At 39.7% G+C, this 24,059-nt stretch overlaps 1 protein-coding gene across 2 annotated transcripts in view; it reads left to right on the top strand.

The window, feature by feature from the left end:
• Positions 1–24,059, top strand: part of TMEM185A (transmembrane protein 185A) — a 42,206-nt gene that overhangs the window by 7,562 nt on the left and 10,585 nt on the right. The window contains exons 2-4 of one of the 2 annotated variants that reach the window (XM_080653869.1): positions 19,042–19,218; positions 20,747–20,787; positions 21,341–21,548. In XM_080653869.1, coding sequence (XP_080509995.1) covers positions 19,060–19,218; positions 20,747–20,787; positions 21,341–21,548 — 408 coding nt within the window. In that variant the 5' untranslated portion in view covers positions 19,042–19,059. The remainder of the gene's footprint in view (positions 1–19,041; positions 19,219–20,746; positions 20,788–21,340; positions 21,549–24,059) is intronic. The other variant, XM_080653868.1, reaches the window with a different exon arrangement.

Genomic DNA, 24,059 nt, shown 5'->3' with positions numbered 1-24,059 from the left:
ACCCATGACCACACAGTTTTGTGCAGTCCTTGGCTCCTTATACTTCTCTTTAAAAGTGATTTGTTTTTATTTGGCTTTTGTGCTTCCTTATATCTATTGGTTAGATGTTCTTAAACATTTTTATCTTTAAAAAAACAGTTTAAATTGCCACTAAAAGACATTAAATTTGGTTAGTAAGATTATGCTCAGTGTGAGAGGTACAGTCCCTTTAACAGTTTGGGACAGTGTCAGCAGATCGTCAGTTGGGGTCATTGTCTGAAGTGTTAGATGTAGAAGTACTCACAGGGATGTGTCACCCAGAGCATTCATGTGTGTGCATGTGTGCCTGCTCTAGTTAAGCCAGCAGCTTTCACTGGGGAAAACTGAAGGGTCTAAAAAGAGTTCAGTTGCATTCTTTGGATTTGCAGAAAACAGATACTACTAGAACATTTACACTCATAGAGTCATCTCTTTACTAAGTATATTCCCTCCCTTCTTCTTTCCTTCTCTCAATTCCTTTCCCCTCCCCACAAAGTGGAGAGGGAATTTGAGCCTCAAGCCAAAGCTCCATATAGATTTTAGAGAGGATACTAACTTTATAGTTTGATCCATGTGAAGCTACTAATGATCACATGCTATCATTACTGATTCAGATGAAGAGTGAAAAAAATCTATTTTAAAGGTGTAATTGAAAAAGTGAAAATCAGGAAATAGTGGTTAATGACAGAATATCCATTAGAACCTCCGTTTGCTGGTTTGTGGAGAACCAAGCAAAGTTTATTTTATACTTGTTCTCTGGTCTGAATGTTTCTTGCAAAGTAACACAGAATAGTGTTGGATTTGACCATGACTTTTTCTTAAAAAATTAATTTTCTTATCACTGTGTTATTGCTGTATCGTATTCTCTTCTTGCCTGTCAAGTTTGTAATTTCCTATTTAGTATGCCGTATTTTTTAAAAAAATCTTGGTTCTGGCCGGGTAGCTCAGTTGGTTAGAGCAGTGGTCGGCAAACTATTGACTAATGAGTTTGCCGACCACTGGGATAGGGGCTTAATCACAAGGAACAACAACAGCCTGTAATTATTGGAATCCAGAGTCTAGTTATAGAGTTGTCCCCATATGCCAGCATTGCAGGTTTAATCCCTGGTCAGGACACATACAGAAAGCAAGCACTGAATGCATGCATGGGTAGAAAAGCATATCAATGTCTCTCTCTCTCTCTCTCTCTCTCTCTCTTTCTTTCTCTAAAATCAATGAATAAAGATTTTTTAAAGGTGATTGTATTGTTTTTTCAATCAAATATGTAGTTTGTTCATTTTTTTTCAGAGAACCTTAATTCCATTTTTGTATCTATCTTTCTACTTTTAGTTTTATTATTTCTTTGGCTTCTTTGTGTCCCCCCACCCCCCCACTAAATTTCTTAGAAACTCAGTTCACTCGTTTTTCCTTTGCCTCACTTTTCTTTCTTTTCTTTTTTTGCTTCTATTTACACTTTCGGAGTGGACACATTTTCTCTGAGTTTTGCTTTGGCAGCAGTCTAAGTATTTTGACATTTCAGTTGTATTTTAGCAGTATTTTAAATATTCTCTGGTAGTTTTGTATTTCATCTTTGATTTAGTCCTTATTTAAAGAAGGAAATTAACATTCATTGACTATTACCTGCTTGACACCAAACCCTGCAATAAATGATTTCTGATAGTTATTTACTATAGTCCTTCTCAGCACTGCCTGGTAGTAGAGGTTGTATTATCTGCCTTTTGCTTGTGAGAAACCTGAAGTTCAAATGAAGTTGCACAAATAATCTCTTCAACACTACTATTCTGCTTAACAGACCCGTATAGTTAGACCATTTTCAGTCTGTTTTTGTCAGTTTATTATGAATTGCGTAGAATTTCTGCCTCACGATCTCTACCAATTACAGTCTAACTTGCACACTCTTCTATACCTTCTGTCACCCTTCTTCCCAGAAAATCTTCAGTGGCTTTCTATTGCCTATTAATAAATTCAGAGGAGTTTATCTTGTTATTTAATTCCCTACCTTCTTACCTGAGCCTACCTTTCCCTTATTTCCTCAGGTATCTTTTCTCCTGCCTCCCCAGCACCCTACCCTGCAAAATTCACAGAATGTACTCCATGTGTTCCAGTCTCCTGGATACAAAAGACTGTCTCCTACTTATCCCTTTGCCTAGAATTCCCTATCCCCAACCTGCTGACCCAGTCCCACCTCCTTTCCCAGCTCTCCCAGGGAAGTTAATCTTCCTTCCATGTCTTTATTTATCATGGTAAATATAGTTACTGTTGATCGGTAGTCCCCCTCTGCTCCTATTAGTCTTTGAGCATCTTCAGGGCAGAGACTGTTTTTTCATCATCTTTGTATATCTCACACATTGCAGGCACTCCAACAGTTTTTTAAATTTTAAATTAGATTTGTGTTTATTGTGTATCAGTGCCCCATGATTCTTTATCCCCTTCTGGAAAAATTTGTATGCATGTAAAGAAAGCATTTTTTTTGTCCTGCTACTTAATTCTCTCGATAGAACAATGCTATTTTTATCTACTTGAGTGTTCATGTCCATAGTTTCTTTTTTTTATATATTTTATTGATTTTTTACAGAGAGGAAGGGAGAGAGATAGAGAGTTAGAAACATCGATGAGAGAGAAACATCTATCAGCTGCCTCCTGCACACCCCCTGCTGTGGGGATGTGCCCGCAACCAAGGTACATGCCCTTGACCGGAATCGAACCTGGGACCCTTCAGTCCACAGGCTGACGCTCTATCCACTGAGCCAAACCGGTTAGGGCTCCATAGTTTCTTTAGGAACTTTGTTTACTTCATCTATTTTGATTTAATAGTAGCATGTAGAAGCCTGCAATATCTCTGTATATATTCTAAAATAAAAATTGTCAGGTTATTTTCATATTCTATGGCCATGTTGTTAGTTTATTATTACTTAGATTTTCCTTATTAATCATTTTTATATTTTAATTCTTTTTCTTTAAAATCTGAATTATTAAATTACTGTACTAGTAAACTGCTTCTCTTTCCTTACCCAGGCATGATACACCTTTGTCATCTCTTTTCTTGTAGTTGGTTTGACATTTCACATTGGTTGCAAGTGTGACTCTTAAATGCAATAGATTTAGATTTTATTGTTTAATCCAGCAAGTGACCTTTCTTATTATTGGACTGTGGTAGGCAGAGCAATGACACCCCTCCCCCTCAAATATTCCCTCATCATAATCCTTAGAACCTGGAAGTATGTTCTGTTACCTAGCAAAGAGAAACTAAGCAGATGGAATTAAGGTTGCTAATCAGCTTACCTGAAAATAGGGAAATCATTCTGGATCATCTGGTTGGAACCATAATCACAGGTCTTAAATGAAGAAAAGGGAGGCAGAAGATTAGGTCAGAGTGAGTCATTGTGAGGAGGACTGGATTCTCCACTGCTGGCTTTGAAACTGGAGCCTAGGGCCATGAGCCAAAGGGCTATGAGGCAGCCTCGACAAGTTAAGACAGGGAAACTCCTAGAGTCTCCGGAAGGTTCACAGCCCTGGTGACGCCTTTATTTTAGCCCAGTGAGACCCATTTCCGATTTTTAATATCCAGAACTGTAAAGTTAATAAGTTTGTGCTTTTTAAGGCACTAGGTGGGTGGCAATTTTGTATGGCAGCAATAGAAAACTAATAAAAGGACATTCCACCCTATTTCTATTTTCCAGCCCTAGTATTTGAATTGGGAATTATATTTTGTACTACTATTTGTCCTCTTGTAAGTTCATTTTGTATCATTCCTATTTTTCATTTTTCATGTAATAGGCCCAGAACTCTTATTTTTCCTTTAGGCTATCTCAAAAAATAATAAAGTAATCACTTTTACAACATCTTACACATTTTGGTACTTATATTTTTATCATTCCACTACTCTTTTTTTTATTATTAAATAAGAAAACCCTCTTTTAGGGAAGATAATGAATTTAGCTTACAGGTTTTATCTCCCCCTAACTCATCTATTTTTTTTTAAGTCTGAAACTCCTTTAGAAAAGTTTTACCTCTACATATTATCTATCTAATTTAGTTATGAATCCTATGTTTATCATTCTCCTTTCATTTATTGATATTCTAAATCACTTATTTCTTTTTTTTTTAATTTCAGGATCCCACAGTGATTTAATCTAAAATATGAAGGGAGAGGTTTGTTTCTATATAAAGTTAAATAGGATTGCCTGGATAGGGATTTGTGCCCAGAAAGAAAAATGGAATGGAGCCACAGGGAACAAGAGAGTTAATGACATCACCAGCCCACAACTTCTGTTCTAGTTACTGAAAAGAGGACCAGGGCTCCACTTCAAGCTGCATATTCACTTACAGTCAAATCTCGGTTCTCAGTTCTCGAATGTCTCCCATCTTGAGCAATTCAGTTCTCGACCAAGTTGTTCATGGAAAAAATGTCTTCCATTTTTTGAACAAAACTTCAGTTCTGACCTGACAACCCTTTAATGCTGACACATCAGCATGACAAAAAGCGTCTCTCAGGCCACTAACAAAGGAGAGAATGTGAGTCAGTTTACCATCCTGTGAATATTTTCATGTTGTTTTCTTTCTTTCTTTTTTTTTTTTTTTTGCTTTTATTGTTGGTGAAATGGACAGTTAGCACAATTTTAAAACATAAAGAGGCCATTAAGAGTGCTAATGTTTCTAATGGTGTGAAAGGAACAATGTTCACAGGCAAATGAAGAGGTGGAAAAACTTGTTGATTTGATGAAAGGAAAAGCAATAGGCAGGTGACAGCATTTCTGGGGCAATGATATGTGAAAGAGGAAGATGCTATGGCCAGTGCTGAAAGTGATTTGCTTAAGGCTAGCAGGGTGTGATTCCATAAATTTAAGAAAAGAAGTGTTTGTTTATAGATTTAACAGTGCATTAGACATGTACTGTATATAAGAAAGGTTAAAATAGGGAATCAGTTAGGGGTCAGGAACGGATTAATTCAATTTACTTTATTTCAAATGGGAAAAATGATTCAGTTTTCTAACAAACAGCTTCTGGGAACAGCCTTCCGGAACAAATTATGTTCGAGAACCGAGGTTCCACTGTGTTTCTTTTAAATACTATTTGTTTTTAAGTTCATTGTTTCTGGTAATGATATGTATTGCTGAATTTGGTTGACAAATGGGCTCTGATTCCAGGGGTGGGCAAACTTTTTGACTCGAGGGCCACAATGGGTTCTTAAACTGGACCAGAGGGCTGGAACAAAAGAATGGATGGAGTGTTTGTGTGAACTAATATAAATTCAAAGTAAAGGAGCAGAGGGGAGAGCAAGAGAACCCTCCTCTCTTTCGGCTCCGCAGGCCGGATAGAACATCCGAACGGGCCGGATCCAGCCCGCGGGCCGTAGTTTGCCCACGGCTGTTCTAGACTTTGCAATTTCCAATTTCCCCCTGTACTTTCAGAGAGAAAAAGTCATCTCAACTGGTTATTTCTCTATTTGTGGTGCTCACTCCATTTTTATTAGTTGTGGATCCCCCCTTTCTTCTCCAAAGTCTAGGGATGAAGTTGTTCACTTGGCATCTTTCAGTGGTAGCTCTCTTTTTCTTTGCAGCAGCTTGTAAAAGCCTTTGAGCATTAATAATCATAAGTAACATACATCTAGTGCAGCAGTTATCAAACTGTTTTTCCACAGACACCTGGGGACCCTTGAGAACCTTTCCAGGGGTCCACATGTCATAACTATCCTATCTAATAAATAGGGAATATGCTAATTAACCATCACTCCATCACAGAGATGGCTGCACCCAATTTCCCATAAGGAGCCTTAACAAGCAATCAGCAGGGACCTGAGGATACGCCCTCTTCCGCCCCCATGGGGCTTGACAGGGTACCTCAGCCCACCTTCCACACCCAGCAGGGCTTGACAGGGGACCTCAAGGTGCACTTCCTGTCCTGGTGCTGGGCTAGGGGACCTCAGGCTGCTCCCCCCGTCCCAGCGCCAGGTCAGGGGACCTCAGGCCCTGCCCCCCACCAGGTGGGGCTTGACGGGGGGGCCTCAGGCCACGCCCCCCCACCCAGGAGGAACCTGAGGCTGCACCCCCCTGCCAATGGGGCTTGACAGGGGACCTGGGGCTGTTCTCCCCTCCCGGTGCCGGGCCGGGGGACCTGAGTCTGCGCCCCGCCCTGCCTGGTGGGGCTTGACGGGGGACCTCAGGCCATGCCCCCCACCCTGTGGGGCTTGACAGGGGATCTCAGGCCATGTCCCACACCTGGCGGGGCTTGACAGGGGACCTCAAGGCACAACCCCCACCCCAGTCTGGGCTGGGGGACCTCAGGCCATGCCCCCCGTCCTGGCGCCAGGCCAGGGGACCTGAGGCTACGTTCCCTGCCCTGCGGGGCTTGACAAGGGTGGGACTAGCCAGGTGTGGATCTATCCCAGTGAGGGGGGGGCGGCCAGGTCTGGGTCTCACGTGATTTTGAGGCACATGTGGGTGGACGGGGACTTGACTCTGGGTCCCGTGGTGTGCCCCAGAATCTGACAGGAGGAAGGTTTTCATATACATTTTACTAATTTTCTTTCATCTCTGACACTTCTATTATAGAGAAAGGGCAAATAGCAATATTAAATTATTTCCTCTAATTAAACCCCTTTTAATGTGCATGAATTTTATGCACCAGGCTACTAGTTTGCATAATAATACTAAGACATTCTTTGCCTCCATCTCTGGGTTGACATTTACACTGATGGTGCAAAAGCAGTGGTGGGTAAACTGCTGGCATCTGAGCACAAATCACACTGGTGAGAGGAAACTGTACAAGTCCTCTCTGGATTATTCATCATGTGTGCTTGCAGTTAAAAAAAAAGGCAGCTTTACTTAGGAATGTTCTTGATAAAACAGAAAATAATACCAATCTCATTCAATCTTAGCCCTTGTATATACATTGTTTTCGTATTCCATGTGACAAAATAGAAAGAATACATAAAGGCCCTCTTCTGTATACTGAAATACAGTAGTTGACTCAAGGAAAAACACTTTTGTATCTAAGTTGCAAGCTGCTATTTTCATGGAACATCATTTTAATCTGGGACTGTAGTTGTTTGTATTAGGGTATTTGACAGAAATTTACTCAAAAATGCAAATGAACCTGTCACTTTAAGGAAAACAGCTGATGGTATTTTTGCAAATGGTAAAATTTGAGCTTTCAAGTGAAAATTAGAAATTTTGAAATGTTATATCCACCACCATGAGCTTGAGAGTCTCCTAATACATAAAAATATTTCTGATAAAGTGGGTTGTGATAATAACTAATATGATTTTTTACTATTGTATAGTGAAATATGTCAACATTTGAATGTTCTTTATTACTCAGTGAGCCAGTATTTTCTAGGAGCTCATTGATAGGGTTTAAAATTCCACACCACAGTCAACCTTCAAGAAATTATCACTGCTTCAGTTTTGATATCCTATCAAAGAAGAATATCTACTATTATCTGAAAGAGCTATTAAAATATTTATTTATTTTTTATTTTTTTAAATATATTTTATTGATATTTTACAGAGAGGAAGGGAGAGGGATAGAGAGTTAGAAACATCGATGAGAGAGAAACATCGATCAGCTGCCTCCTGCACACCTCCTACTGGAGATGTGCCCGCAACTAAGGTACATGCCCTTGACCGGAATCGAACCTGGGACCCTTCAGTCCGCAGGCCAACACTCTATCCACTGAGCCAAACCGGTTTTGGCAAAATATTTAGTTCTTTTCTAACTACATATCTCTGTGAGGCCAGATTTTTTTTTTCATATGCTTGAATAAAAACAACATATTGCAACAGAGTGAATGCAGATGTTGATATTAGAATCTAGGAGTCTTCTATGAATCCAGACACTTAAAAATATTGCAAAACTATAAAAACAATTTTGGAAAATTTTTAATTAAAATTATTTTACTTGTATTAATATATGAATTATTTATTTTTAAAACATTATTTTTATTTTTTTGTATTTTTAAATATGTTTTTATTGATTTGTAGAGAGAGAGAGGAAGGGAGAGGAAGAGAGAAAAACATCCATCTGCTGCCTCCAGCACACCCCCCACTAAGGATCAAGCTCGCAACCCGGCATGTGCGACATGTGCCCTGACCATGGATCGAACTGAGGACCTCTTGGTGCATGGGACTACACTCAACCATCTGATCCAGGGCTATTATTTATTTTTAATTAATGTTTTTTCAACAAAAGTTTAAAAATTTGATAGGTATAATGCATAAAAACAAAGCTGTTTGGGATCCTCATCAATTTTGAAGATTGTAAAGGAATCTTGATACAAAATATTTTGAGAACTACTCATTTAGTGCTTTACACAACACACTTTTCATACTCATGATCTTACATTCAAAACCACCTTATGGGGTACATATTATCCAGATTTTGTAGAGCAGAATACCACAACACAAAAAGGATATATATATATAATGTTAGCAACTTCTCCAAATCACTGCAGTTTACACTCTTGGAGGTTTGCTTCAGAATTGAATTTTGTAGGTCTCCTTTCCTTACACCCCCCCCCCTTTTCCAATTGACATTCCTTATGGTGTTTTTCATAATACAAAGTATATGTAATACACAGTGCATAAACTGTTCCAAAAAAATCAGCAATCATACGTAAAAAAGTGTGAAGACTGTCTTTAATCTTCCCTGCTGGAGATCGCTATTCATCCACAGTGTATATCTATCTGGATGCTTTTCCAAAAATGTTGCATTATCAATATAAAGTTACTTGTGTATAGTATTCAATTGAAAATATTTTGGAGCCTGGGCTGGGTGGTTCAATTGGTTGGAGCATCATCAGTACACCAAAAGGTTGCAGGTTAAATCCCCAGTCCACTCGAGCTTAGGGGAGGCAGCCCATCCATGTTTCTCTCCCCAGAGCTGCTAGCTGCTTGAACAAGTTAGCATCTGCCAGACGTCCTCAAACTACGGCCCGCGGAGGACATTTATCCAGCCCGCCGGGTGCCGCTGCCTGTCCTGCTTAGCAGCCGACTCGTCCCGGGCCTGCAGTGCGCATAGGAATTTGTTCATAGTTTTTTTTTTTTTTTTTTTAAGCTATAGTCCGGCCCTCCAACGGTCTGAGGGACAGTGAACTGGCCCCCTGTTTAAAAAGTTTGAGGACCCCTGAAGCTTGCTTTCATTCCTAATCTGTAAAATGGAAATAGTGAAAGTGCCTCCTTTATAGGGTTGCTGTGATGCATGAGAAACAGCACAGTACCTGACATTCCACAAACATCTAGTAAATGTTAGCTGTTGATGTTGCATATGTGTGTAGGTAGATCAATAGGTATGCTAGGTTTATCAAAGTAAATTTTACATGCAGTAAAACGTACCCATTTTTAGTGCACAGTCCTATGAGTTTTAATAAATCCATTCACTTGTAATACCACCACCCAAAGATATAGAAAAATTTTATTGCTGAAAAAACTTCCCTCATGTCCTTTGTAGTCAATCTTTCCCCCAACACAGCCACTGGTAACCATACTGATCTGTGTTTTTGCATCTGTATGTTTGCCTTTCCAGAATGTCAAATAAAAGGAGTCATACAGTATATTGTGTCTTCAGTCCGAGTAATTTTGCTTAGCATAGTGCATTTGAGGTTCATCCATGTTGTTGCATGCATCCCTAGTTTGTTCCTTTTTACTATTGATTAGTGTTCCATTGAATAGATAAGCCACAATTGGTTTAACTGTTTACCACTTTATGGACATTTGGGTTGTTTTGAGTGGCTATTATAAATAAAGCTACTTTGAACTTTTGAATACACGTCTTTGTGTGTACATTTGTTTTTCTTGAGTAAATACCTAGGCATGGGATTGCTGGGTCATAAAGTAAGTATGCACTTAATTATATAAGAAATTGCAGAAGTGTTTTCTAAAGTGGCTGTACTGTTTTGCATTCCCACCAGCAATATATGAGGGTTCCAGTTGCTCTACATCCTTAGCAACAATTATCATAATTGATCATTTTAATTTTTGCCATTGTGGTGAGTAGGTAGTTTTATCTCATTGTTGTTTTAATTTGCATTTCCTTACTATCTGAAAATATTAAGTATCTTTTCGTGTGCTTATTTGCCTTTTATGTAACTTTTTGATGGAATGTCTATTCTTATTTTTCTGCTATTTTAATCAGATTTTTTTAGTTATAAAAGTTCTTTATGTATACTGTCTACAGGTACTTTGTCAGATATGTTTTCAGAATATGCTCTCTCAGTTTGTGGCTTGTTTTGCCATTTTTTAAATTGTGTCTTTTGGAGAGTAAGAGTTATTAATTTTGAAGAAGTCCAATTTTGTATCCCATCTAAGAAATCTTTACCTAATTCTAGGTGGCAATTATTTTTTCCCCTATGTTTTCTAGACATTTTGTAGTTTTGGTGATTACATTTAGGTCTATGATCCATTTCATGTAAATTTTTGTATATGCTGTGAGGTTAAGGGTCTAGGTGTATTTTTCCCATCTATCCAGTTGATTCAGTAGTATTTCTTAAAACACAATTCTCGGGGGCAATGGTAAGATATGTACACATATAATACCTTAATAAGAAAAAAAATAAAAAAATAAATAAAACACAATTCTTTCTCCATTGAGTTGCCCTGACAAAAGTTAACTGGCCATGTATGTATGGGTCTGTTTTGGACTCTATTCTATTCTCTGTGTAATACCATTGTCTTGATTATTGTAGTTTTATACTAAGCCTTGAAAGCATGTAGTATAGGTTCTCCAACTTGGTTCTTTCTTACAATTGTTTTGCGCATTCTAGGTTCTTTGCATTTTCATGTAACTTTTAGAATCAGTATGCCAATTTCTATAGAAGAGACTGCTGGAATTTTCAATGGGATTGCACTGAATCTTTAGAATAGAATTTGATGAGTGGTGCAAGGTAAATAATGGTCCTTAAAGATATCCACTTCTTAATCCATGGAACCTGTGAATATTACCTTTCTTTGGCAAAAAGGTGATAATTACCTTATGTGCCAAAATGTGATTAAATTAAAGATCTCTTATTGGAAGAGTATCCTGTATTATCCAGGTGGACCACAATGTATTCATAGGAGAAGGCAATTTGATGGAAGCAGAGAAAGAGATTTGAAGACGTTACATTGCTGGATTTGATAATGGAGGAAGGGGCCAAAGGAGTGCAAGTAATGCAGCTTTAGAAACTGGGAAAACCAAGGAATAAATTCTCCCCTAGTCTCTGGAGGAATCAGGGCCCTGCTGACACCTTAGTTGTAACTGAGTGAAACCCATTACAGACCTCCGAACTATAAGAGAATAAATGTGTGTTGTTTTGAGCCACCGTGTTGGTGGTAATTTGTTACAGCAAACACTAGAGGCCCAGCGCATGAAATCATGTGGGTAGGGTCCCTAGGCCTAGCCTCCTGCAATCAGGGCCATCTTCTGCCCGTTTGCCAGTCCCTAGGCCTAATGCCACCAGGCTGTCAGGCCGTTGGGATCACCAGCTCATCCCCGGCTGCTCGGGAGCTCAGACCTGCGGGAAAGCGAGCACAGGTGACTTCACCTCCATGCGTGTGTGCCAGGCTGGCCGCTGATAGAACACACTGCCCACTGGGGGCCACTCACGCAGGCACCACTACTGCCGCTGCCACTGCCGCTGCTGCAGCTGCTGGAACTTGAGGCGCTGATGGAGGCTGTGGGTCGCGCCTGCGACCTACCTGCCCTGGCATGGGTGACCCCAAGTGGGCAGCACATTCCATCAGCAACTGGCCCGGTACATGCACATGGAGGTGAAATTGCTGGCACCCATTTTCTCATAGGCCTGAGCCCCCAAGCAGCCAGGGAAGAGCTGGTGATCCCAATGGCCTGACAGCCAGCCTGGTCCTCCCGCGACCCACCCCGATTCTCCCGTTCATCATTGCTGACCCATCAGAGCCTGCAGGCCAGGGGGAGGGACTGAGAGGTCAGCCGTTCAGCCCACTCGCCAGTCGCCAGTCCCACCCCACCCCCCCTTGCGGGCTGGGTGGGAGGAGGGACCGAGAGGTGGTCAATGCCACCTCATGGTGACTGGTTGAGCGGTCATTCCTGTCATGATGCTTATGGCCTCTGGCCTTTTATATATATAGATAGGAAACTAATACACAGAGGATGTAAATTTTAACAATAATGAAATTTTAAATCTATAAACATGATATATCTTTACATTTATTTAGATATTTAATTTTTCTTGGTAGTGTTTGGTAGGTTTCAGTGAACAAGTCTTGCACATATTTTGTTACATTTATCTATAAGTATTTGATATTTTGATGTTATAAATTTTATTTTTAGAATAGTTTTAGATTTATAGGAAAGTTGCAATAAATGATAGTTTAAATTTTTCAGTATTCAATGACTAGCATATAAAAATGAAATAATATTTTTGGTACATTTACTCTGTACTTTGCAACTTTGCCTAGTTCACTTATTAGATTTAGTAGCTGATTTGGGAATTTTTACATATACAGTCACATTATCTGCAAATAACAAATGTATTCCTTCCTTTCAAATCTTTATTCCTTTTATTTCTTTTTTCTTGTGTTATCATTGTGGCCAGGACATCTAGTACAATATTGAATAGATGTATTGAAGTGGACACAATTGCCTGTTCACAATATTAGGGGGAAATTATTGTCTTTCACTACTAAGTATTATAATTGTAGGGTTTTTAAATAGATATCCTACTCCTAATTTGTTTAGAACTTTTTTTTTAATATATTTTATTGATTTTTTACAGAGAGGAAGGGAGAGGGATAGAGAGTTAGAAACATTGATGAGAGAGAAACATCAATCAGCTGCCTCCTGCACACTTCTACTGGGTATGTGCCCGCAACCAAGGTACATGCCCCTGACTGGAATCAAACCTGGGATCCTTGAGTCCACAGGCTGATGCTCTATCCACTGAGCCAAACCGGTTAGGGCTGTTTAGAACTTTTAAGCTGAATGGGTAGTGAATTATGTCAAATGCTTTCTCTAGGGCTATTGAGGTAATCATGTTTTTTTCTTTTTCATTCTATTAATACTACAAATTTTAAAATTGATCTTAAATGTTGAGTCAAGCTTGCAATCCTGGCAAAAACCACACTTGATCATAATGTGACATCTTTTTTTATATGTATACTAGTGACCCGGTGCACAAAATTTGTGCATATTAAAAGGGAATTAATTAGAGGAAATATTTTAATATTGCTATTTGCCCTTTCTCTATAATAGAAGTGTCAGAGATGAAAGAAAATTAGTAAAATGTATATGAAAATCTTCCTCCTGTCAGAATCTGGGGAGAGGCACGGGAACCAGAGTCAAGTCCCCGCCCACCCATGTGTGCCTCAAAATTGCGTGAGACCCAGACCTGGCCAGCCCCACCCCCATTGGGCTAGATCCAGACCTGGCTGGCCCCACCCCCGTCAAGCCCCACCGGGTGGGGGGTGCGACCTCAGGTCACCTGGCCCAGTGCTGGGGCGGGGGGTGTGGCCTTAGGTCCCCTGTCAAGCCCCTCCAAGCAGGGGGCGTAGCCTCAGGTCCCCCCGCCCAGGGCGTGGTGCATGGCCTGAGGTCCCCCGGCCCAGGCTGGGGCAGGGGGCATGCCTTGAGGTCTCCATCAAGCCCTGCCAGGCTGGGGGCGTGGCCTGAGGTCCCACAGCCCGGTGCTGGGGTGGGGGGTGCAGCCTGAGGTCCCTCTCAAGCCCTGCCAGGTGGGGGGGCACAGCCTGAGGTCCCCCATCAAGCTCTGCCAGGCAGGGGATGCAGCCTGAGGTCCCCCGTCAAGCCCTGCCGGGTGGGGGGCACAGCCTGAGGTCCCCAGCCTGGCGCCGAGGCTGGGGGTGCAGCCTGAGGTTCCCCATCAAGCCCTGCCAGGCGGGGTGCGTGGCCTGAGGTATCCCGTCAAGCTCCGCTCGGCGGGGGATGCAGCCTGAGGTCCCCCATCAAGCCCTGCCAGGCAGGGGGCACAGCCTGAGATCTCCCAGCCTGGTGCCAGGGCAGGGGGCGTGGCCGGAGGTCCCTGCTGATTTCTCATTAAGGCTCGTTACTGGAACTTGGCCTCCACTGTGGGTGCAGCCATCTTGTGTTATGGAATCCCTGCCTCCACTGTGGGCACAGCCATCTTGTGTTATGGAATCCCTGCCTCTGCTGTGGGTGCAGCCATCTTGACCATTATGGTGTGATGGTCAATTTGCATATTCCCTCTTTATTAGATAGGATTGCTGGATTCAATTTGCTAATTTTAAAGGTTTTTGCATCTATGTTCATGAAGGATACTGGTTTGTCGTTTTCTTTCTTGGTCAGGTTTTGGTATCAGGGTAATGCTGGCCTCATAAAATAAATTGTGAAATGTCTCGTCCTTATCTATTTTTGCAAGAGTTAGTGAAAAAAATGATGCTATTTCTTCCTTGGTGCTATGTGTTTGGTAGATTTTGTCAGAGCCTGACTTTTTCTTTGTTAGAAGAATTTTAACTATAATTTTAGTTATTTTAATAGCTATAGGGATATTAAAATATCTATTTCTTCTTGTGTGAACTTTGATAATGTCCTTCTTTCAAGAAATTTACTAGTATAAGGTTGTTCATAATATCCCCTTCTAATCTCTATAATGTTTGTAGGGTTTGTAGTGATGTCTCTGCTTTCATTCCTGATACTGGTAATTTGTGTATACTATTTTTTCTTAGTCACTCTGGTTATAGGTTTACCAATTTTCTTGATCTTTTGAAAGAGCCAGCTTTTAGTTTCATCAATTTTTCTCTAATGTCTTTTTACTGTATTTTATTGATTTCTGTGTTTACATTTATCATTTCCTTCCTTCTGTTTACTTCTTTTAAATTTCCTTCTCTTCCTAGTTTCTTGAAATGAATCTTAGATTATTGACTTGATATCATTTTTAATGTAAGCATTCAATGCTACAAAATTTTTTTAAATGTTGCTTTAGCTGCATCTTACAAATTTTGGTATATTGTATTTTCACTTTTATTTAGTCCAGAATTTTTCAGATTTTTTTCCTTGTGTTTTTTTCTTTCACCTATGATTTATTAGAAGAGGGTTGTTTAATTTACAAGTTTTATGAAAATTTTCCATATCTATTTTATATTGATTTTTTACTTTAATTTCATTGTATTTAGATGTTTACTTTGATATACTTCAATCTTTTTAATTTTGTAGAGGCTTGTTTTATAGCCCAGAATTCAGTCTGTCTTGGTGAATGTTCCGTGTATACTTGAAATGAATTTGTATTCTGCTGGTATTGGAAGGAATGCCTTATCAATATAAATTAGATGAGGTTGGTTGATAATGTTATTATCATCTTGTATAGCCTTAATAATTTTGTGTGTTTTATCAGTTATTGAGAGAGAAATATTAATTTCCAATAATAATTGTGGATTTTTCTTTTCTCCTTAATATTTTACTAGTAAATACTAATATTTTCTACATGTATTTTAAAGTTTTGTTATTAGGTACATAAATATTTACAGTTAGATCCTTTTTGAAAAATTGGCCTCTTTATGAACTGCCCCTGTTTGTGTCTGGTACTTTTCCTTGTTAAAAAATATACCTTATCTTATATTGTGGTAGGTAGAATGTCCCCTCAAGGATATCCAGGCCCTAAGCCTTGGAACCTATGAATATGCTATGTTACATGGCAAAGGGGATTTTGCAGATGTACTTAGTTTTGCAATATTAGTTTATATTGCTTCCAGAACAAATTACCACAAATTTAGTGTCTTAGACTACAAAAACTACAGATACAGCGTGGCTTAGTTGGATATTCTGCTTACAGCCCTTCTGACACCTTGATTTTGACCTTGTGAGGCTCTAAGCAGAAGATCCAACTGAGCCATGCTGTATCTGTACTTCTGACTACAGAACTGTGAGATAATAAGTTTTTGTGTGTGTGTATATATAAAATAACGTATTAAATTAATTAAAAAACTCATTAGCTCTTGTTTATACCAGTTTTCCCAGTGGTCAGCAAACTCATTAGTCAACAGAGCCAAATATCAACAGTACAACGATTGAAATTTCTTTTGAGAGCCAAATTTTTTAAACTTAAACTTCTTCTAACGCCACTTCTTCAAAATAGACTCGCCCAGGCCGTGGTATTTTGTGGAAGAGCCACACTCAAGGGGCCAAAGAGCCGGATGTGGCTCGCAAGCCGCAGTTTGCCGACCACTGAGTTAGCCTATAGTAAAATTGGTTTTGTTTATATCCTTTCCCTTAAAGTTACAGAACCTATCAATATTAACTAAGGACTTACTATATTCCTTTCTGGAGTCTCTGGGGATTGATCTGTTTCCAGACTCATTCAAATTGTCAGAATTTAGTTCTTTGTGGTTGTAGGGTTAAGGAACCTATTTCCTTGCTACCTGTCAACCAGGATTCATTCTCAGCTTCTAGAGCAGGGGTGGGCAAACTTTTTGACTCGAGGGCCACAATGGGTTCTTAAACTGGACTGGAGGGCTGGAACAAAAGCATGGATGGAGTGTTTGTGTGAACTAATATAAATTCAAAGTAAAGGAGCGGAGGGGAGAGCAAGAGAACCCTCCACTCTTTCGGCCCCGCGGGCTGGATAGAACAGCCGAACAGGCAGGATCCGGCCTGCGGGCCGTAGTTTGCCCACGGCTGTTCTAGAGTCTGCCTGCATTCCTTGGCTCATGGACCTCTTCCTCAGACTTCAAAGCTAGCGAAGGCAGGTCAAGTCCTTTTCATGCTTGAAATCTTTGACTTCACCTTCTGCCTCATCTCTCTGACTTACCTATATGCAGCCTTTTGCTCTTAAGTGCACATATAATTGCATTGGACTCACTTGGATAATCTAGAATCATTTCCCTATTTTAAGGTGAGCTGATGACCTGATTAGTAACCATACTTCCACCTGCAAAGTTACTTCATGGTAGTAACTAGATTTGTGTTTGATTGAATAACCAGAGGACAGGAATCTTGGGGAACATCTTTAGAATTCTCTGCCTACCACAGTTACAGACTTTACAATAGGAATAGTACCATGGATTATTCAGGTGGACTCAATCTAGTCACATGAGCTCTTAAAAGCAAAGAACTTTCTCAAGAAGCAGGAGCAATGTGGCAGAAGGAAATGTCAGAATAATTCCAAGCATGAGAAAGATTATTTAAAAAATATTCTTATTGATTTCAGAGAGAAAGGGATAGGGACAGAGGGATAGGAAAATCAATAAAGAGAGAGAATCATTGATTGGCTGCCTCCTGCATACCCCACACTGGGGATCAAGCCAGCAACACAGGCAAGTGCCCTGACCGGGAATTGAACCGTGACCTCCTGGTTCATAGGTTGACGCTCACCCACGGAGCAATGTCGGCCTGACAAGCTTGAGAAAGATTTGATATGCTGCTGCTGGTTTTAAGATGTAAAGGCCTATGTGCAGGAATCAGAGGGAGAGAGACCTCTAGAATACAAGTGTGGCCCCCACCTGACAACCAGCAAAGAACCTGGGATCTCAGTACTACAACCACAAGAAACCAGATTGCCAACAACCTGAATGAAGGAGATCCTTCCCAGAGTCCCCTGATAAGAGCCCAGCCAACTGGCATCTTGGTTTCAGCCTTATGAGACTCTGAGCAGAGAAACCAACGAAGCCTGTCTGGACTTCTGACATACACAACTGTGAGATAATAAATTTGTATTATTTTAAGCTTCTAAGTTTGTGGTAATTTGTCACAGCAGTAATAGAAGACTAAAACAGATATTAATGTCATTCACTCTTTCTTTTGGTTAGTGTTTGCTTGGTATAACTTTTTCTGTGTTTTTGTTTTTACTTTTAGTCTATATGTGACTTTATAGATAAAGTGGGTTTCTTATTGATAGCATACAGCTGTCTTGCTTTTTAAATCCAATCTGACAGGCTTTGACTTTTAATTTGTATTTACATCATTTACATTTAATATAATTGCTCATTGGGTTGGGTTTTAATTACTACTTTCTGCTACAGCCTGGAAACTGCCTCCAGACAGTAAGCTGGGACAATAATAGAGTTTGTTTTTCTTCTTTGTTTTCTTTCTTTCCTTCTGCCATCAAGGTCCTTCACTGCCTGTTGTCTAGTATTTGAAAACAGTTTTTTTCTCATATTTTGCCTAGTTTCTTATTTAAGATGGGAAGGAAAACCCCATACCTCTTATTACATAAAAAATAGAAGTCATCAACAATGTAATTTCTAATTAATATTTGAAGGATATACTCCTCAGGAAGTTCCTTTTATGTGTGTGTGGAGGAGAGAGAGAGAGAGAGAGAGAGAGAGAGAGAGAGAGAGAGAGAAGAAATTTACTTAGTCATTAAAAGTATAATACATGTACTAAAATGTTACTGTATATGATCATGACAGATGGCAGACTTTTAAAATTTATTTTTAAATTAAATCTTTATTGTTGAAAGTATTACATATGTCCCCTTTTTCCTTTATTGACCCTTTCTAGCCCTCCCTTGCCCCCTACCCCAGGCCTTCACCACCCTATTGTCTGTGTCCATGGGTTATGCATTTATGAGATGGCAACCTTTTAAAAAATTGAATCAAATAATTAGTAGTGACAGAACTTGACCATTCCTAAACATGTCATTTTTTCCCAGTGTCCATGATTTGGTATGGCTAGTTCCTTTGGCTTGGAATGCTTCCTAATCTCACATTCTTTCCTGCCTGGCAGCTTTCCACATATCCTCAGGAACCATTTCCAGGGTCATCACCTCTGATTCCCAGGGCCCATATTTTCTCTTATGGGCTCCCATCCATACCCTGCTCCATAGCACCATTATGGCATATTTCATGCTGTATTACAATGATATGTTTCTGTATGGACCCCTTACAGGAAGCCCTGGAAAGCAGGGAACTGATTTTAGTCTTCTTTATGTTTTTCTTACCTCTTAACATAGTATGTCTTCTACATAGAACTTTTCAATAAATGATTGTTGAATTAGTGATTCTTTTCATGTGCTGAAAAATACTGCTGTTATTATTCCCCATTTCAGTACCACATATTTGTAAATGTGAATCATCTTTAATAATTTTACTTTTCTCCTAGTAAATTCCTCATCTATGCATGTCTGCTGCTATTCTCTGTGCTATTGGCCCTTCGTCTGGATGGCATCATTCAGTGGAGTTACTGGGCTGTTTTTGCACCAATATGGCTGTGGAAGTTAATGGTCATTGTTGGAGCCTCCGTTGGAACTGGAGTCTGGGCACGAAATCCCCAGTATCGGTAATACTGCTTTATAAAACCCATCGGTCTCTATCCTGAGGGAGCAATATCTTGTTTTTCACTTTGAATAAATTAAAGACTATTTTCTTTTTTACCTATCCAAGGTTTTATTAGAACTATTATACAGGCACACTGAGTTCCAGTCTTAAGTTTTTAAAAATTAAGGTATTCAACATGCATTTTTCTTGCAAAAGCAGTGTTATTTTGGGTGGTTCATTTCCTAGCTAGCCCACAAAAGTCTATGTGATCTAAAGTTCATGCCAAATATAGAACTGTTATAGCCATGCTAGACTAGGAAGTATGAAACCACCATATTTGTAGGAGCAGTTCTACAAACCAAAGTTCTAGCTCTGATCATCAGGGATATATCCTTCTCTAATTCAGTTATGGAACTGGGGCTCTCCTTGTCCAATCTCTTAGTCCAGGGGTTTTAGGACTGTAATCAATGTGGAGGAGGTAGTTTGGCCAGGAAACAGTGAGTCCTGAAACAGGGAGAGATGAGGCCCAGATGCCGTGCAGGAGAGCAGAACCTTTGAGGGCTGGGCAGGTGTGTGACCTTTACCTTCAGCTCTTCTGTGCCTTTCTTCCTGGATGGCTCAGCTGATTCAAGTGCCTGGACTTGACTCACTCCAATATGTAGCCTGGAGCTCTGTGACCTGTTAGAGTCTCTCTTTTCTACCTTGTAGATACTGGAACTTCAGAAAGGATAAAAAGGGGGAATTGAGAGGAGGGCTATTCTGAACCTCACCAGGATGGTGAGAAGCGAAGGAATGCCCTGTAGGGGAAGAACACATGCAGCTGCTTGTGTGAGAAAAGTGTAGACATTGTGACATCTCAACTTGTTTAATTCTTGGTTATTGACATTAAAATAAGATTTAGATTATGTAAAACATATTGCCACATACATGTCCAAAAACTTAAACATAGCCACACAAAGAGCCTTGGTAGATGGGGGACATTCAAGTGTAGCTATTTTAATGTTGTTGGGGTGGTTTTTTTTCCAGATTATTTGTGTGGCTGCAATTTTTTTTCTAATGAGATACTTTCCAATATCTACATTTACTACTCCAAAAATAAAAAGTTAAATCACCGAACATGTTGGGTTCCACTAATTGAGATTTAGAAGCTATTTGAACTTTTCTGTCTTTGTTCAATTTAAGATTTTTAGAGGAAAGAAATGAATTGTATGTGTGTATTTTAATGTACTGAGTATACATATGTGGTTGTTCTAGTGTCAACAATAGTCAAGGAAACATTGTTGGGTTTTATAGAAATAATTTTATTTTCTCTGTGTCCTAAACTCAGTTGTATTTATCATCATCAAGACACTTCATAAATGTTCATCTGTATTTTGAATGAAACATTGTAGGCCTTCCAAATGTATTATGAAGCGTTTTCCTGATTAGTGGCCTTATTATTTTTCTGTTGTTCATCTGGTAAGTTCATGCATGATATTTAGACAGCTAATTAAACTGATTATGTTTAAGAACAGTTTTAACTCTTTTGCTCTTCTCTCTTTCATCTGCAGGTGTTAATTCATCCTATTGGAATAGAAAGGAAAATAAAAAGGCATTAATACTTTTTACTTGCATTTTAAAATAGCACCTAACCATAATTAATGTGTTTTCATGAAATATAACCCACACTTGTTCATAAAGCTAAAGTTGTTTTTATAGCATTGCATGAAATGTGATGTACATGGTTTTTAATTCGTTAAGAAATGAGGATCATAAAATTTAAGGAATATTTGTCAGTTTTTAGCAATAGACACAATCAGCTTCAGTAATCTTGCAAGTAGTTTAAAGTTATGAACAAAAGTGTTTTGTACCCTGTCAGGGAAATAATAACTGTGCTGTTACTTCTGATAATATCCTTATATAATTAAAACTTTAAGTCTGGTTTGATTGTAATGTTTATTTCTTATCATGCAGTACTATTTTTGAAAGATCACCTATTAAATATTAAGTTTAAGTTAGCTTTCTACCTGATATTTCCTTTGCTTTTTGTCAAATTTACAAATACAACTCACATTATCAACATAAGTTGGTATTTTCCATGGACTGCTTGCTTGTTATGGAGTCTGAACTGAGGGTGTTTTTCTTCTTCTTCTGTCCCTTTTTAGAGCAGAAGGAGAAACATGTGTGGAATTTAAAGCCATGCTAATTGCAGTGGGCATCCACTTACTCCTGTTGATGTTTGAAGTGCTGGTCTGTGATAGGATTGAGCGAGGCAGCCATTTCTGGCTTCTGGTCTTCATGCCGCTGTTCTTTGTTTCCCCCGTGTCTGTTGCAGCTTGTGTTTGGGGCTTTCGACATGACAGGTCACTGGAGGTAAGATTTCTTATATTTAAGAATGATTAGTTATTGTAATGTAAATTTTTACCCTTTGTTATGGAGAGATTAATCATTAACTCTAGATCACAGTATATAAGGAAAGAAAAGACCAGGGAAATAATCACATTCTACTTTCTTGAGTTAAAACACTGATTTTTCACCCAGGTCATCAGCCTTCATCCAGCTTCACATCTTTGCCTATCCACCTGTTTCAGTCAGGCTTCTCGTGAGAAACAAAACCAACAGGATAGATGTAGATATAGTTGTAGCTATAGATATAAATATAAATATAAGATTTAGTTTAAGGACCTGGCTCATTCAGGGCAGGATCAGGATTGCATTTCAGTTCATGTTAACTGAAGTGCATAGAAGCTGTGGGTCCGAAGTCCTATACAGATTGGTTCAGGGGAAAATTGGACACTATGGACACTGTTTTGAGCTTCGTGGGTAAAAAGTAGAAGAAGGAGATGGCAGTTGGGTTGGAAGGAAGCTGGAGAGTGGCTTACTTAGGATGTGTGAACCTGGAGAAGAAGGTGCCTATGGAGAGGGAGTGATGGAATGTGGGTCTGTGACAAAAAGAGGTAACAGGACCCTAATCACCAGGAAGAGCTTGATCTTGAACATGGAGAGTGATTCCTCTGGTGCTGGGTGGACTGTGGAGGCAGAGTACCCCTGAAGGCCCATTTTTACCATCCACTTACTTCCCCAAGATGGACCAATCCAGCCACTTCTCTGCACTGCCCCCTGTGGCTGCTTGCCATCAGTATTACAATTTCAGGAGGGAATATGATTAAGAAAAAAATGTCTAAAAAGACTCCTGAGGAAACAATAATTTGAGCAAGGTTGAGAAGCTCTAAGTGGAATCCTCCTTTCTCCCCTGCAACCTGTTACCTGGTCATCTCTGTATGGCACCCCTCCCCACCCCTTGTTCCCCAGGAGTCATTGGAGACCTTTGCCTATTCTCTCTCTTCCCTGCCTGTCCAGTCCATCCTCTCTCCTGAGGCAAGCCAGTCATGCTTGTGCTTCAGCACTTCTCCCCTTCTTGTTCCTCTAAGCATTTGCTCCTGAACTTATCCACATTCTCTCTGGGTCTCTCTCATCTGAATGAGAAAACAAAATGACAGCTGCAAAACCCACTCAGTCCTCTGGCTATTGTGCCTTTTCCTTCAATTTTCAAAAAGGCTCCCTGAAACAATTCTGTTCTAACCTTGCGCTCCCTATTCAGCTCCTGCACAGCCTAAAACTGGCACTAACACCCTCTAGCCAAATCCTCACTTTATTTTTTTCTGATCACCATCCACTCTGCAGCTCCTGGTCCTTTGACCATTCGGTCACCTCCATCTTCTGCTCCATTGCTGTTTCTTAGGGTTCTAGTCTTGGGTATTTTCTGTCCTCACTGTGTATACTTTGTCTAAATATCATGTGTACACTTCTTGTTTCCACTGCCACTTATGTGCTGTCAGATCCTAAATTCATATTTCTAAACTTAGATTTTCCCTCTAGCTCTAGACTCCATATTCAGCTTCACCCAAATATGTATTCTCTATATTGGTTAAAGGCACCATTCCTACCCAGTAATCCTATCTTTCTACGTTATGCCTCTCTTGCTTTGCACATTTTTCTATCACCAGAGAAAACGAAGTAAAACCAAGCTTTAAAAGTCACTTGCAAAAAATTACATTAAATAAAATCACTGAGCTAAAATATTCCAGATATTGCCTATTTGGTTCAGTATTTCTCAGTGGCGGATGGGGTACGCAGTTGGCCTTCTGGATAGGAAATGTTTTGTTGAACAGGACTGTCCTATGCATTGCAGGACCTCTTCCCCTAGTCTTTGTGACATTCAATAGTACCCCTACACAGGCCTTGCCACTTCAAGGGAGCAGCTGTAGCCTAGGTTGAAAAGTACCAAGTTGGATAGAGGCTGAGAAGGAGGTTTAAGGAAACTAAAAATTTGTTACTTTGTTTCTTAAAAGTAAAAGCATATATGAGGGCTAGGAATGCATTGAGCATGAAACAATATTTTCCTAATGCAGAGTTATAGAAAGTCAGTTGTTCATATAGTGACACTCTTGGCATTCCTGCCTACAAGAAAAAACATGATTGGGAGAGTTGATCTCCCCCTTGGTTCTTGTGTCCCAGAAGAAGGAGTACCTACATTTGCTAAGGGTTGTTTGGGAATAGGCTCACACAGAGATGTAAAAAAAGAGTTAGGATTGGCCCTATGCATGTAGGGGAGGAGATGGTATTTTCCAAGTAGAGGGAATAACAAAACATATAAAGGCAGAGGCATGAGAAAGTCTGTCATGTTGAGCAAATTATGGTGGCTCCAATATAACCGGAGCACAGTGTTGTAAGCTGCAAAGTTTTTGGAGATGAATAGTGGTAATATTTGCACAACAATATAAATGCAAAGATGGCAAGTTTTATGTTGTATGTATTTTACCACAAGAAAAAAATACATGCCTGGAATATAAAGTGGAAAGGAAGACATTGTGGTAGTTGGTG

The sequence above is a fragment of the Plecotus auritus genome, assembly GCF_963455305.1.
Source record: "Plecotus auritus genome assembly, chromosome: X".
Lineage (NCBI taxonomy): Eukaryota > Metazoa > Chordata > Mammalia > Chiroptera > Vespertilionidae > Plecotus > Plecotus auritus.
Note: the sequence above shows the minus strand (reverse complement) of the source record. Positions and strands in the feature narration are given on the sequence as shown.